At 38.0% G+C, this 16,823-nt stretch overlaps 1 protein-coding gene across 2 annotated transcripts in view; it reads left to right on the forward strand.

Moving 5' to 3' along the window:
* Window positions 1-16,823, forward strand: part of XRN1 (5'-3' exoribonuclease 1) — a 141,798-nt gene that overhangs the window by 39,575 nt on the left and 85,400 nt on the right. For both annotated transcript variants that reach the window (XM_025376799.1, XM_025376800.1), the window contains exons 19-20: window positions 1,039-1,142; window positions 4,249-4,380. In XM_025376799.1, the coding sequence (XP_025232584.1) occupies window positions 1,039-1,142; window positions 4,249-4,380 (236 nt within the window). The remainder of the gene's footprint in view (window positions 1-1,038; window positions 1,143-4,248; window positions 4,381-16,823) is intronic.

Raw genomic sequence — 16,823 nt, forward strand, 5'->3', positions numbered from 1 at the left:
TGTGTGTGTGTGTGTGTGTGTGTGTGTGTGTGTGTGTGTGTGTGTGTTTTTAGTAGAGACCGGGTTTCACCATCTTGGCCAGGCTGGTCTTGAACTTCTGACTTCGTGATCCACCTGCCTTGGCCTCCCAAAGTACTGGGATTACAGGCGTGAGCTGCAGCGCCCCCGGCCTACAGTTTCTTAAAACTAAAATTTTTTACTTAAAATATTATTTCCTACAGTATATTTGTAGAGTATTTTATGGTTTATGAAAGCTTTCATGTATATGATTTTCTTTTATCCTCAACGTTGTAAGGTAGATGTTATTCCTATTCCTCATAAAAGAAAACTGAGACTCAGTGGGATTAAATGATATGCCAAAGATTATTCTATAGCTGAAAAAGTGGTAGAACCCAAATTTGGACCTGTGTCTCCTGATTTTAAGTCTAATATTCTTTTTTCATCACACCAGCTATAAACTGAAATGAGATTGTATTTCTTAGATCCTGTTTTAAATAATTGACTACGTAATATGAAACAGTGAATAGTTCTTTTCTAGATATTTCTGCTGTTCTTTTTACTTTTCCCAGTTACCATAAAAAAATAAGCAAGATAATTAGAATGATAGAGTTTTACACCTGGATGAAAGATGGAATTTTGTAAAGCAACTCATCCAACTTGTTCATTTTATTTATTTATTTTTGAGATTGAGTCTTGCTCTGTTGCCTAGCCTGGAGTGCAGTGGCGCAATCTCACCTCACTGCAACCTCCACCTCCCAGATTCAAGCGATTCTGCTGTCTCAGCCTCCGGGTAGCTGGGACTATGGCGTATGCCACCTCGCCTGGCTAATTTTTGTAATTTTAGTAGAGACAGGATTTCATCATGTTTGCCAAGCTGGTCTTGACCATCTGGGATTACAGGTGTGAGTCACTGCACCCAGCCCCAGCTTGTTTATTTTAGAATTTAAAAAACTTAAATGGAGATTGGAAAATTTTGCCTATGTAAAGTTTTCTCTTAGACCCGAAATCATGAATGAACTTTTTTGCTTTTACTTTAAGACCATAGAAAATGTAGCTTCATCAGTGCTCGGAAAATCTGTCTTTGTTAATTGGCCTCACCTTGAGGAAGCTAGAGTTGTGGCTGTATCAGATGGAGAAACTAAGTAAGTAAGATTTGATTTATAATTTTTCTAACATATATTTGCTTTGTTACTTTGATGGCTTTTATTGATTCATTTTTTTAACTGACAAAATTATATTAAGAACATTTACACGCTATACCAAAAATGAAAGTCTAACGACACCACTTGAAGTTCAAACACTATTGACAGTTTATTGTACCTCTCTTGAAACGTTTTAGATGCCTATGTTATTTTTTTCCCTTTTAATTGCTTGGAACTTTTGTATCCTCATTCTTTTCTGGAAGTGGTTATCATTATATCACTTAGCAAGTATATTTCTCTTTTAGTCATTCATATAAATTTTATCTTGATTTCTTATATTTTATTTTTCATATGGCTAGAATTTTCTGAAATAATTTTTTTTCAGAGAAGATGGGTAGATATTATGGTTTTTTATTTTGAGTTATTACACATCAAAAATGTTTTGTTTTTTTTTAATTCACACATAGGTTTCGAATTTTGGAGGCCCAGTTTCTTTTCCTTTTCTCTTAGAGCTCTGCATACATCTCTCCATTTATGTAGTGTTGATGAGAAGTCAGTGCCAGTATGGTTTTTTCCTTTATTGGCATCTGCTTTTGTATATGAAATCTTGAGGGTTTTTTTAATCGGAATTTAATTCCTCTACCTTTCTGATGAAGTCCAATTTATTAATTTTTTTATGCTTTTGATTTCATGTCTAAGAGCTCTTATTCTAGCCCTAGATCCTGAAGATTTTCTTTGAAAAGTTTTATAGGTTTACCTCATTTTACATGAAATCAGTAATCCATTTTGAATTAATTTTTGTATAAGGTATAAGGGGTAGATCTACTTTCATATATTTGTGTATGAATATTCAGTTGCTCCAACATCATTTGTTCAAAAGACTGTGCTTCCTCCATGTCTTTTTTTATGCCAATGACACATTAACACATTGGCTTGATTACCATGTTGTAAGTCTTAATTAACATCAGGTAGTGTGATTCCTTCAACTTTACTTTTTTTTTTTTCCCCAGAATTGTTTTAGCTATTTTAGGTCCTTTGCCTTTCCGTATAAATTTTATAATTCTCCTCTATCTCCAAAAAATCTTGGAGGGATTTTTATAGGAATTGTATTAAACCTATAGATCAATTTGGGGAGATTTAACTAAGTTGAATATTCTGATCCATGAACACAATATATCTCTTCATTTATTTAGATCTTTGATTTCTTTCTCAGTGTTTGGTTTTTTTTTTGTCATACTGATCAGGTACATGTTTTGTTAGACTTATACCTGAGTATGTAATTTTTCTTGGAGTGAGTATGAATGGTATTATGTTTTAAATTTGTTTCCCCTGCTAGTATATAAAAATACAGTTGATTTCTTATGTCGATTTTATATCTTAGAATATTTTTTTTTTCTATTTTATTTTTAGAGTTCAGGACAGCCAGTTATTTTGTAGAATTCTAGATTTACCCTGTTGTTTCCTTTTAGTGTCATTTAACTTTGTCCTCTATCCCACATATTTCCTGTAAGTTGGAAGTTAGGGTTAGTAGCTTAATTAGATTCAGGTTAAACTTTTTTGGGGAAAATACTTTATAGGGGCCAGGTGTGATGGCTCACACCTGTAATCGCAGCACTTCGGGAGGCCAAGGTGGGAGGATCTCTTGAGGCCAGGAGTTCAAGACCAGCCTGGGCATCATAGTGAGACTCTGTCTCTATGAAAAAATAAAAACATTAGCTAGGCATAGTGGTGTGCACCTGTAGTCCTAGCTGCTCAAGAGACTGAGGCAAGAGGATTGTTTGAGCCCAGAAGTTTGAGGCTGTAGCGAGCTATGATCACTCCATTGTATTCCAGCTTGGGTGACAGAATGAGACCCCGTCTCTTTAAAAAAAACAAAAAAACTTTATAGATAATAATGCATACTTCTTATTGAATTTGTATTTTTTAACTCTTTAAAAATGTTTATTTTTATTATATGTTTAGTTTCTTAAAGAGAAAAAAATAATATGCTTTTTTTTTTTTTTTTTTTTAATTGAGATGGAGTCTCGCTCTGTCGCCCAGGCTGGAGTACAGTGGCGCGATCTCGGCTCACTGCAAGCTCCGCCTCCCGGGTTCACGCCATTCTCCTGCCTCAGCCTCCCGAGTAGCTGGGACTGTGCCACCACCACGTCTGGCAAATTTTTTTGTATTTTTAGCAGAGACGGGGTTTCACCATGTTAGCCAGGGTGGTCTTAATCTCCTGACCTTGTGATCCGCCTGCCTCGGCCTCCCAAAGTGCTGGGATTACAGGCGTGAGCCACTGCGCCCGGCCTAATAATATGCTTTTAAATTTTATTGACTGACTGACTGACTGGGAGAGACAGGGTCTTGCTCTGTTGCCCCGAGTGCAGTGGCAATCATAGCTCACTGCAACCTCAAACTTCTGGGCTCTAGTGATCCTCTCATCTTAGCTTCCCGAGTATCTGAGACTACAGATATGTGTTACCATACCTGGCATAGTTTTTTATTTTTCTCTGTAGAGACACTGTCTCAATATGTTGCCAGGTTGGTCTTGAATTTCTGGCCTCAAGCAATCCTCACATCTCGGCCTCCCAAAATGCTATAATCTGCATGAGCCCCCGCACCCAACCTTAACACTTTATGATACATAATAATTGTACATATTTGTAGAATACATGTGATATTTTGATCATGTATATAACATGTAATTTTCAAATTATCCATTACCTCAAACACTTATCATTTCTTTGTGTTGGGAACATTTTCAATCTCTTCTAGCTATTTTCAAATATAGGACACTAAATTGTTAACTATAGTCAACCTACTGTTGCTACAGGACACTGGAACTTATTCCTTCTATCTAACTTTGTACTAACCAGCTTATCTTCTTCCTCTATACTTCCCATGCTTTTAAAATTTGAATGAAATTAAGCCCTCGTTCTGCAATTTATATTATAGTTTATAAAAAGAATTATAATTATTTTAGTTCTGTAATTTACATAACAGTTGTGGGATTTTTTGCTATTATACCATGTGAAAAAAAAATTCATTTGGAAGACTCACACTGCTAGAACTCTATATTAAACCAGAACATTTTGGTTATATAGTTTTTATTTTAACTTTTAAGGTTTTACTTGGAAGAACCTCCAGGAACACAGAAGCTTTATTCAGGAAGAACTGCCCCACCATCTAAAGTGGTTCATCTTGGAGATAAAGAACAGTCTAACTGGGCAAAGGAAGTACAAGGAATTTCAGAACAGTGAGTATCGTTAAAAGTATTTAATATCATAGAACTAAAATCCACTTTAATGTACTTATTCTCTAACTTATTTTCCACTTAACATAGTAGTTACTTGGAATACTAATTACACCTTCATCCTGTGTTTGAAAGAAAGTAATGAGTTCTGGTTTAAAATGATATCTGATTAGCCGTAGTTACAGCCTTGCCCAGTTTGTCACTGACATACTTAATGAAGTATAGAAAAAAATGACAAACTCATGTAATACTAGGAATAACACTTAATGTATTGACTGATTTTGAGAGCTATTTTCACTAACTGTATAAGGCCATTGAATTGTTTGGCCACCTGTAAGTCATGAAAATTGGAAGAAAAACCCTCTTTTTTTCCTCATCTCCCGTTCCCCATTCCCTTTACTCTCTTCCACCCAAGCCCTGTATTCCCCAGGGCTTAGAATGCAGCCAAACTGAGATGCTAACCCACCTTGGAATGCTGGTTTTCAGTATCATCAGAATGTTTTATGTCCCATGATCCCACACCAGCAGCATCTCTCTTTTGCCATCCAAACACAAGAATTCCCAAAACAAAAGCAGAATATGAGAGGCTGGCATTGGCACGTGAAATGTTGTTTTAAATGTTTATCCATAGCCTTCCTATCCATGGATAAGCTTTTGGAGAATTCAAGGATACTCCATCTAATTTTGGGGCTAATACCAGGCCACAGTATCCTTATTCAAAGATGAGTAAACCGGGAAAATGTTCAAAGACCATGAAAAACCATCAACACCAAAGGAGATAAACAGCTCTTGAGAGGTAGAACATACTTTTGCCTCCCAGCGGTGTAAATTAGATACCCCATCATAGTTTACATCATTCTAAACTGTCTTTTGTAGCATATAAATAAAACCATAATAATAAACTTACTTGTATGATTAATAACTCTTTCTTTAGATACTATGCATCATAAGGGTAGAGAGCATATCTGTTTTTGTTACCTCTTTATTCTGATTTATTGGTTAGTGCCTGTGTACTCAGTAATTGTTAGTTTGAATGAATAGATAATATTTTAGTCAAGACTCCTTTAATTGGAAAAAAAATCATTCAGAGTACTTCAGATAAAGTGTTTAGTCATTTGTTTATATATGTAACATTGATATGTGAGTGTCAATGTATTGATACCTACTATAATACAGTAGTATGCATTGTAATGAATAAAAACACATAATGAATAATAATGAATAAAAACACACAGTTCCTATTCTTATGATATTTACAACTGCTGCATGGGAGACAACTATGATAATTGTTCTTGAAGGAGTAGTGCTCTGAGACCATTTGACTTAGCTAGGGAGGAATTTGTCTTAGTCAGTCAGGGACAGTTTCCCAAGAAAGTGTTGATTAAATTGATATCTGAATGCTGACTGGGAGTTAGGCAAGGAATGAAAAGGAAGTGTTTCATGATGAGGGAAGACTTACATGAAAAGCCCTATGGCAGGAGGAAAAGCAGCGTGTATTGAGGAAGATTTGGCAACAAAGACAAAAGAAAGTGGCAACCTCAGAAGTAGGAGAACAGCTAGAAGAGGGTTGTATCATGTAAACCAAAGGAAAAGATTATTTCAAGAATAAGGTAATAAACCATGCCATATATTTTGAAGAGATTTAGCAAGTGCTATATTGATTAAGCCATGGAGCTGAAAGCCAAACTGGATTGGGTAAAGGAATGATTGAGAGTTGCAGAAGTGGAGACACAGTAGAAATTGACAACTTCTTCAAAAAGTTTAGCTATGAGAGAGAGACCAAGAGATCTTGACCTTTTATCTGTTGTTCCCCTTCTGAATGAGCTTGAACTTCTATGAGGGCAGCAAAAGACAGAGAGAACCATCAAAGCAGAAGACTGCTAGAGATGATAACAATGTATACACGTTCACTCAAGAGAATAGTTTCTAGTGCCTACCAATTCAGCCTGTCTTGTTTAACCTTGTCAACCAACTTGGGTAGACAAGGCTATGTGGATTCCTGAGCACTTAGATTTATTTTTATTTTATTCTGGTCACCATTTTCTTAGACTGCTTTTCTTTGCTACCATATTCCCCCCGATATCATCTCACTTTTTGTCCCTTCCTTTCATGCCTCCCTAGCTCTTCCATCTTCCAAGGTGAAATTCACAAGATCACTGTTGCTCTGCCCCTGAGTGTTTACTTATTTGTGATCTTTGCACATTAGAATGTTAGTAGCATAAGATGAGGATTCCATGGCTCTAACAATAGGAGTGATCCTTATGCAAACCATTTGGCTCTATGACTTTTGCAGCAAGAATGTAGAACCTATTATCTCGTATCTCCATGTATCTTAACTAAGATACATTCTACCAAGTTGAGTATATTCTTTTCCTATAAACATACACATGAAATATTTCCATAAGTACCAAATCATGTAGTTTTATTTTTAGAAACCTCTAAGCACATATGACGTACCTAATAAATTTCTGTATACTTGTGTAACAAATTTTTTTTCTGATGAAAATCACCAGTAGGAAATAGCTAAAGAAGGATATATAATTGAGTAGAGCTGGGTTTTGGTTTATTCAGAGAGATTTAATCGTGTGTAAAAACAATGAGAAGGAGCAGAGATAAAACAATAAATTCTAAGATGGAAGGAGATGGATTCTTAAACAGGACATAAGATAGCTCCTCTGTTTTAACAGTATGGGAAGCAAATATAAGTTGGTTTGTGTGTTTGGCATGGGGAAAGCTGAGGAGCTCTCATTTGATTCTATTTTCTTTGTAAAGTAGATGCCGAGTTTAGCTATTGAGGATGGCTGGAGGAAAAGGAAGGTTGGTCATAAGTTGGGAGTAGAGTGAAGGAGGTTTGAAAATAGTTATTCAGGGAAATAGAAGAGTATCAGTTGATCAGGAAAATGTGGTAGAATGGTAAGCAGTATTGAGGATCCTTTTTGAAGTTGGAGTCATGATTTATAACAAAACATTCTATCTTGTGTTTTGGGATAGAAGTGAGTTCACCAGTCACAGCCTTAGAAAAAACAGATGGCTGGATTTACACAGCACTGGATTTTGCCACATGAGCACAATGAAGAGACAAAGAGGCAAGGAAGTTTAGAATACTGGCAAGAATGTTACTGAAGTGGTGGATGGTGGAATCTAAGTGGGATAGAGGGAGAAGTGAAGAAAGTAGAGGGTTAATAGTCTGGGAAGCCGGGCACAGTGGCTCATGCCTGTAATCTCAGCACTTTGGGAGGCCAAGATGGGCAGATCTCTTGAGGTCAGGAGTTCAAGACCAGCCTGCCCAACATGGCGAAACGCCATCTCTTCTAAAAATACAACAATTAGCTGGGCATGGCAGCGCCCGCCTGTAGTCCCAACTACTTTGGAGGCTGAGGCTGGAGAATCACTTGAACCTGGGAGGCAGAGGTTGCAGTGAGCCAAGATCACACCACTGCACTCCAGCCTGGGCAACAGAGCAACACTCTGTCTCAAAAAAAAAAAAAAAGAAAGTCTGGGAGAAGATAGAAAGTTCAGTGGTTTGGAAATCCCAGATAAAATTGAACAAAGTAGTTGAATGTGCAAGTTGGATGAAAAGGAAGTTATCAGACAGTAAGATATTTGTGTTAGTGATTTCAGAGGTTGGATAGTTATAGATAATGTCAAAAACCAAGTCATAGCCATTGGAAATTGCTGGCTTAGGTGAAATGAAGGAGGTTATTGGAGATAAAGAGGTTATGAAAATGAATTACTGTGGTGATGGGTAGATCATACATGTAGACATTGACATAAGAATAGAATGGGAAGTGGAGGGTAGTTTACTACTAGAGATTTTGAGGTCTCAGTGGGCTGTAAGGAGAACACCAAAACACTCTCCTACCCCTGAGGGTGCATGGTATGAAAACAAACAACTACCATTTGATAGGGAAGTGGTGGAACCTTCAGATAAGGAGGTAGAAATTCAGGATAAAATGGAGTGAAAAGATTTAGGAATGGGAGAAGACCTGGAAAAGGGGTCAAGGAAGTACTTTATGGGCATCATGAAGAAAGTGATGCACATAGAGGATAATTTGGAGGACAGCTCCAACACCCTACACCTCTATCAAGCAAGAGATTGATCAGCATTAAAAGTATGGTTATTGGCTGGACACAGTGGCTCACACTTGTAATCCCAGCACTTTAGGAGGCCAATTCAGGTGATTCACCTGAGGTAAGGAGTTCAAGACCAGCCTGGCCAACACGACAAAATCCTGTCTCTACTAAAAATACAAAGATTAGATGGGGCCGGGTGTGGTGGCTCATCCCAGTAATCCCAGCACTTTGGGAGGCCGATCACGAGGTCAGGAGTTCAAGACCAGCCTGGCCAACATGGTGAAACCCCATCTCTACTAAAAATACAAAAATTAGCCAAGCATGGTGGTGGGCTCCTGTAATCCCAGCTACTCAGTAGCTGAGACAGGAAGATTGGTTGAACCTGGGAGGGGGAGGTTGCAGTGAGCCAAGATCACGCTACTGCACTCCAGCCTGGGTGAAAGAGTGAGACTTCATCTCAAAAAATAATAATAATAATAATTAGCTGGGTATGGTAGTGTGCGCCTGTAGTCCTAGCTACTCAGGAGGCTGAGGCAGGAGGATTGCTGGAACCGGGAGGCGGAGGTTGCAGTGAGCTGAGATTGTGCCACTGCGTTCCAGCCTGGGCAACAGAGCGAGACTCCATCTCCCCACTAACCAAAAAAAAAAAAATGTGATTATTAAATGACAGGTAATAAACACTGGAACTATTGAAATATAGAATTAATGTTTTAGTGCTAACACTGTTTACATAGGAGAAAGTTCAGATAATTTCATTTATAATTTAGAAAATTAGAGAAGTATGAATTTTTTTTTTTCCCCTGAGACAGACTCTCACTCTATCACCTGGACTGGAGTGCAGTGGCGTCATCTTGGTTTACTGAAACCTCTACCTCCTGAGTTCAAGCTATTATCCCACTTCAGCCTTCCGAGTAGCTGGGACTACAGGCACGGGCCATTATGCCTGGCTTATTTTTGTATTTTTTTGTATTTTTAGTAGAGACAGGATTTTGCCATGTTGGCCAAGCTGGTCTTGAACTCCTGACTTCAAGTGATCCACCTGCCTCAGCTTCCCAAATTGCTGGGGTTACAGGCATGAGCCACCACACCCAGCCAAGAAGTATGAATATTTTAAAAATTTAATTAAAAAATAACCATTAATAGAAATTGGAATACAAGATTTCTGACTTGCAAATGACTGATTTAAAAAAATCAAATGAAAGACGACTAGAATATAGAAAGGCAAAATAAAACATCATTTAGGAAGCTGAAAAAGAGAACTAAAATAAGATGACAGAAATGACCAAACTAAGAATTGTGTCAATAAATTTAAGAGGCTGTATAGTTCTTTTATTAAAATACAAAAGCACTTAGGTTACATCACCAAGATCACCATTCAACTGTTGACCAACTACAAGAAGTACACCTAAAGCCAAAGTTAGAAGTCTAAAGCACAGTAACCCCTCACCATCTACAGTTTTTAGAAAGTATAGTTTTATATTTATATTCCAAAAATTATTAAACAAACTTTTGGTTTGATTTCGTCTCTGTAAATTACGCATTTTCAAATATATACCTGTGAAATACAGGTAAAAAGAAAGTGAGAATTGCAGTATTAAAAATCAGACAAAGCTTAATTGAAGGCCAAAAGAATAAATAGGAGAAAAGATAATTATTTACGAAAAGTTTATTTCACACTGTAGATAAAACAAACATAAACCTGTATACACTAAAAAGGGAAAAGATTTTTAAAACACCTGTATACACTGAAGAACATAATTGACATATACTTGTATTTGGTGGATTCTAAAACACGTTTTTTTACTTTTTGTCATTTATGAACTTATAATGTATTTTGCAGTGTCAAAGTTTAATTGGAGGATTCTTTTTCTTGTTCAGTGGTACATCAAATAATGATATGTCTTAAAATAGTGTCTTGCAAACTACAGGAAAAACTGAAGCAAATTAAGGATCACTATAAGTTTGGGAGTCTGACCATTCTATCCCTGACAGATCTTTTTTTCTTTCTTTTTTTTAAATAGAGACGAGCTCTCACTATATTGCCTAGGCTGGTCTCAAACTCCTGAGCTCAAGCGATCCTCCCGCCTCAGCCTCCTAAAGTGCTGGGATTACAGGCATGAGCCACCATGCCCGGCTCCTGACAGATCTAGTAATCAAAAAACAAATATGTAAAAATATAATCAAAATAATACAATTCATTGTTGTAAAAGTTATAGATCAGATTATGCACCATACATTAAAAACCCTTTCATGCAGGATAGTAAGAAAATACAATAAATTTTATTTCATTTTTTTATATATATATATTTTTTTAGGGAGATGGGGGTCTTATTATGTCACTCAGGGTGGAGTGCAGTGGCACATTCATATCATACCTCACCACAACCTGGAATTCCTGAGCTCAAGCAGTCTTCCTGCCTCTGCCTGTGCAATAGCTGGGACTATAGTTGCACACCACCATGCCAGGCTACTATTTTAATTTTTTGTAGAGATAGGGTATCACTGTGTTGCTCAGGCTAATCTCGTTGAACACCTAGCCTCAAGTGATCCTCCTGCCTTAGCCTCTGGAGTACTTGGAATTACAATGGTGAGCCACCAAGTCTGGCTAAGAAATTTTAAAACAGACAACAACACTGACCCCAAAGCAATAAAAGTATATAGTAAAAGAAAAAGTAAATGGACGAAAATCTTCCAACCTCTTGGGAATTTAAAAGTTTTGAGCTAAATAACTATTTGGGGGATTTTATTTTAATGGAAACATTGAAATACAGCCATACCTTGTTTTATTGTGCTTCTCTTTTTTGTGCTTCACAGATAGTTGCATTTTTTACAAATTAGAGGCTTGTGACAACCGTGTCACAACTCTATCAGTGCCATTTTTTCCAACAGTATGCGCTCACTTCATGCCTGTGTGTCACATTTTGGTAATTGTCACACTATTTCAAACTTTATTATTTTTATTTTTATATCTGTCATGGTCATCTATGATCAGTGATTTTTTAATGTTACTATTGTAATTGTTTTTGGGCACCATAAACCATGCCCATTTGAGATGGTGAATTAATAAATGTTGTGTGTGTGCTGACTGCTCCACCAACCAATGGTCCCCTAATCTCTTTCTCTTTCCCCGGTCTTTTTCTCTTTCCCTATTCCGTGAGACATAGCAATAGTGAAATTAGGCCAGTTAATAGCCCTACAATGGCCTCTTAAGTAGTCAAGTGAAAGGAAGAATCACATGTTTCTAGGTTTATATCAAAAGCTGGAAATGATTAAGCTTAGTGAAGAAGGCATACCAAAAGCTGATATAGGCCAAAAACTTGGCTTCTTGCACCAAACAGTTGTGAATACAAAATAAAAATTCTTAAAGGAAATTAAAAATGCTACTCCAGTGAATACACCAATGATAAGCAAGTGAAACAACCTTGTTGCTAATATGGAGAAAGTTTTAGTGGTCTGGATAGAAGATGACACTAGTCACAGCATTCCCTTAAGCCAAAAAGGTTAATCCATAGCAAGGCCCTACCCTTCTTCAATTCTATAAAGGCTGAGAGAGGTGAGGAAGCTGCAGAAGAAAAGTTTGAAGTGAGCAGAGATTGCTTCATGAAGTTTAAGGAAGGAAGCCATTTCCATAATATAAAAAATGAGCTGAAGCAACAAATGCTAATATAGAAGCTGTGGTGAGTCATCCTGATCTAGCTAAGATCACTGATAAAGGTGGCTATACTAAACAACAAACATAGACAAAACAGCCTTCTATTGGAATAAGATGCCATCCTGGACTTTCATAGGTAAAGAGGAGAAGCCAATGCCTGACTTCAAAGCTTCGAAAATCAGGCTAACTCTCTTGTTAGGGGCAAGTGGAACTGGTTACTTTTAAGTTGAACCCGGTGCTCATTGACCATTCTGAAAATCCTGGGGCCCTTAAGAATTCTGCTAAATCTATGCCTGTGCTCTATAAATGGAACGGCAAAGTCTGAGTGACAGCACATCTGTTAACAGTGTGGTTTACTGAATATGTTAAGTCCACTGTTGAGACCTACTGGTCATAGTAAAAGATCCTTTCCAAATATTACTGCTCATTGACAGTTCACCTGATCAACTGAGAGCTCTGATGGAGATGTACAAGGAGATAATGTTTTCACGTGTGCAAACACAACATCCATTCTGCAGTGGATCAAGGAATAATTTGAACTTTCAAGTTTTAGTAGTCAAGAAATACATTTTTGGCCAGGCACAGTGGCACACGCCTGTAATCCCAGCACTTTGGGAGGCTGAGGTGGGCGGATCACCTGGGGTCAGGAGTTCTAGGCCAGCCTGGCCAACATGATGAAACCCTCTGTCTACTAAAAATACAAAAATTAGCTGGGCGTGGTGGTGGGCACCTGTAATCCCAGCTACTTGGGAGGCTGAGGCAGTAGAATCGCTTGAACCTGGGAGGCAGAGGTTGCAGTGAGCCGAGATCACACCACTGCACTCCAGCCTGGGCGACAGGGTGAGACTCTGAGTGATTGCTGTGATGGATCTGAGCAAGGTAAATTGAAAACCTTCTGGAAAGGATTCACCATTATAGATGCCATTAAGAACATTCATGATTCATGGGATTTCAAAGTATCTATCAACATTAGCAGGAATTTGAAAGAAGTTGATTCCGACCCTCCTGTATGACTTTGAGAGGTTCAAAACTTCAGTGGAGGAAGTAACTGCAGATGTGGTGGAAATAGCAAAAGAACTAGGATTAGAAGTGGAGCCTGAAGATGGAACTGAATTGCTGCTTTCTCGTGATAAAACTTGAATGGATGAGGAATTGCTTCTTTGTTTTGTTTTGTTTTGTTTTGAGACAGAGTCTCGCTCTGTCACGCAGGCTGGAGTGCAGTGGTGCAGTCTTGGCTCACTGCAACCTCCACTTCTTGGGTTCAAGCGATCCTTGTGCCTCAGCCTCCTGAGTAGCTGGGATTATGGGCATGTGCCACCATGCGCAGCTAATTTTTTTTATTTTTAGTAGAGACAGAGTTTTGCCATTCTGGCCAGGTTGGTCTCAAACTCATGCCCTCAAGCGTCCGCCTGCCTTGGCATCCCAACATGCCAAAGTACTTAGATTATAGGCATGAGCCAACGCACCCAGCCAAGAATAGCTTCTTATAGGTGAACCAAGAAGGTGGTTTCTTGAGATAGAACCTACTCATAGTGAAGATGCTATGAACATTGTTGAAATGACAGCAAAGGATTTAGGATATTACATAAATTTAGTTGAAAAGCAATGGCAGACTTTGAGAGCATTGACTCCAAGTTGGAAAGAACTTCTCTTGTGGGTAAAATGCTATAAAATGGCATTGCATTCTACAGAGAAATCTTTCATGAAGAAGTCAGCTGATCCAACAAACTTTATTATTGTCTTATTTTCAAAAATTGCCTCAGCCATCCCAACCTTCATCAGCCACTGCCCTGACTAATCAACAGCCATCAACATCAAGGTGAGACCCTCCACTAGCAAAAACTTAACTACTAATAGCCTACTGTTAGCATTTTTGAGCAATAAAGTACAGTTGATCCTTGAACAGTGTGGGAGGTAGGGGTGCTGACCCCCAATACAGTAAAAAAAAATTCACATACAACTTTTGACTCCCAAAAACTTAACTACTAAAAGCCTACTGTTCATCAGAAGCCTTATCGATAACATAAGTAGTTGATAACACATATTTTGTATATGTATTATATAGTGTGTTCTTGCAATAAAGTAAGATAGAAGAAAATGTTATTAAGAAGATCATAAAGAAGAGAGAATATATTTACTATTCATTAAGTGGTAGTGGTTGATCATAACAGTTTTCATCCTTGTCTTCATGTTGAGTAGGCAGAGGGGGGATTCATCTGCTGTCTTGGAGGTGTTAGAGGCGGAAGAAAATCTGCAAGTAAGTGGACCTATGTTGTTCAAACCTGTGTTTTTCAAGTGTCAACTGTAGTTGAAAATGAGAGTATTGTCCTAGCCTGGTCTGAGACTGGGTAGTTCATAAAGAAAAGAGGTATGTTTGACTCAAAGTTCTGCAGACGGCACAAGAAGTATGGCATCAGAATATACTTCTGGTGAGGGCCTTAGGAAGCTTCCACTCATAGCAGAAGACAAAGAGGAGCAGACGTGTACAGATCACATGGCAAGAAAAAGAAGCAAGAGACGAGTAGGGAGGGAGATGCCAGGTTCTTTTTAACAATCAGTTCTCATGGGAACTAGTAGAGTGATAAACCCCCGTATCCTCCTCATTACAAGGAAGACAGCAGCAAGCCATTTATGAGGGATCCACCCCATGACCCAGACATCTCCCACCAGGCTCCATCTCCAACACTGGGGATTGGATTTCAACTTGAGACTTGGTAGGACCAAACAAACTATATCCAAACCATAGTAGATATATACAATTTTTTAAAGACATAATGCTGTTATACACTTAATAGACTCAGTGTGAACATAACTTTTGTATGTATTGGGAAACAAAAAAATTCATGTGACTCACTTTATTTTGGTGGTCGGGAACTGAACCTGAAATGTCTCCCAAAGTATGGCTGTATACATATGGAACAAAAAATATGTACAAATTATAAGTATATTAATCATAAGGGAAATCATAAGTATATTTGATGAATTTTCATATGTGGAACAAGAATACAAGTCAAGAAACAATAACAGGAAAATTGCCGTAATCCAAGGAAGTCCCTTGTACACCCTTATTGCGGGATCTGGCCAGCAGCCCACAATGCAACAGGGTTCTCTCTTTATTCCCAGGCAGATCAGCAGGTCGAGAAATAATAGACACACACAAGATAATGAAAGCTGGGTCCAGGGGGGTCACCGCCTTCTGGTCCCATGGTGCCAACAGTGCACTGGTTATGCCAGCATTTATTATTAAGTTTAGTGAGGGTGGGGGTAGGTTAGTGAGGGATTTAGGGTCATTCGATTATGAGGTGAGATGGTCACATGGGGATGAAGTAATTCTTTAACATAACATCTGTACACAGAAGTACAGTATACAGAGTTAAGAATTTACAATATAGTGTGTGCGTCAGTAATTTCTAACAAGAGCCTTAAAACAGGAACACAGTCTTTCCATAACCTATGATTAGCAAGATATTAATCAGCAGTAACAGTTACAGCAAAAGCTGGTTACAAACAATTCATAGAAATAGGGCATGAAGTGAGACAACCGGTTAGACCAGAGTTTCTCAGAAGGGAGTATGCCTTAACCCTAAAGAGGCCTAGAAGAGCCGTGGCAAGATGAGGGCGTTTATCTTATCCATATGGACAGGCGCCCCCCTCCCATGCATCTGTTTATAGGCTCTTCACGAGGGTCGCATTCCATTCCCAGAGCTATGAACATCTGCTTTTCTGGAATAGGAATCTTGGTGATGTGAAACCTCCCTGACTACATGTCCATTCATAGGCTCTCTGCACGGGGAAGCACATCATGCGCTGTTGGCTCATTCTGGCAGTCCAACCTGGCATTGTCTTTACACAATCCTGCATGCAATTTTCTATTTACAGTAATCAGAAGCATTTCATCTTTTACTCCATAGCAATAGTTTCAAGGAGTCTCCCTACACACCCTTTTATCCATTACCATCTGCTGCTCCCTCCCCACCCCCAGTGACGAGGATAACTATTTTGACTTATAACCACATACATTTGTATTTTCTATTTTTGAACTTTATGCAGTATAAGTTCATTCACACAGAGTGTATTCTTCTTGAGCCTGATTTCTTTGGGTCAGTATTGTGAGTCTCATATCCACATTGTTACATATAATCATAGTTTGTTCATTTTCACTAATGATACTATTACATTGTATGAATACAGCACAATTTTTCTATTCTACAGTGGATGAACATTTGAGTTGTTTCTCATTTGGGGCTTTTGGTGAACGTGTATGTATGCATTCCTTTTGGGTATATATCTAAGAGTAGAATTACTACTTCACAGCATATGCCTACGTTCAGCTTTAACAGATGCTACCAAAAAGGTTTGCAAACTGTTTGTATCAGTTTACACTCTACCAGCAGTTTACAGTCTACCAGCAGTTTATAAGAACTTTTGTTGATTTCTGTTTTCATAAGTACTTACTATTGCTTTTTCATTTTAGCCATTTTAGTATAGTAGTAGTATCTCATTTTGCTTTAATTTGCATTTCCCTGATGACTAATAAAATTGAACATCCTTTCCTGTTTGTTGGCCATTTGAATATGCATGCTCTTTTGTGAAATGCCTGTTCAAGTCTTTTGCCCTTTTTAAAGTTGGGTTGATTATCTTTTTCTCATTGCTTTATAGTTTTTTTTACTGGCTTATTGTGTCATTCTCAATTTCAGGGGAAAACTAAGTAATTTATCTT

This window comes from Theropithecus gelada, chromosome 2 (assembly GCF_003255815.1).
Source record: "Theropithecus gelada isolate Dixy chromosome 2, Tgel_1.0, whole genome shotgun sequence".
Classification (NCBI taxonomy): domain Eukaryota; kingdom Metazoa; phylum Chordata; class Mammalia; order Primates; family Cercopithecidae; genus Theropithecus; species Theropithecus gelada.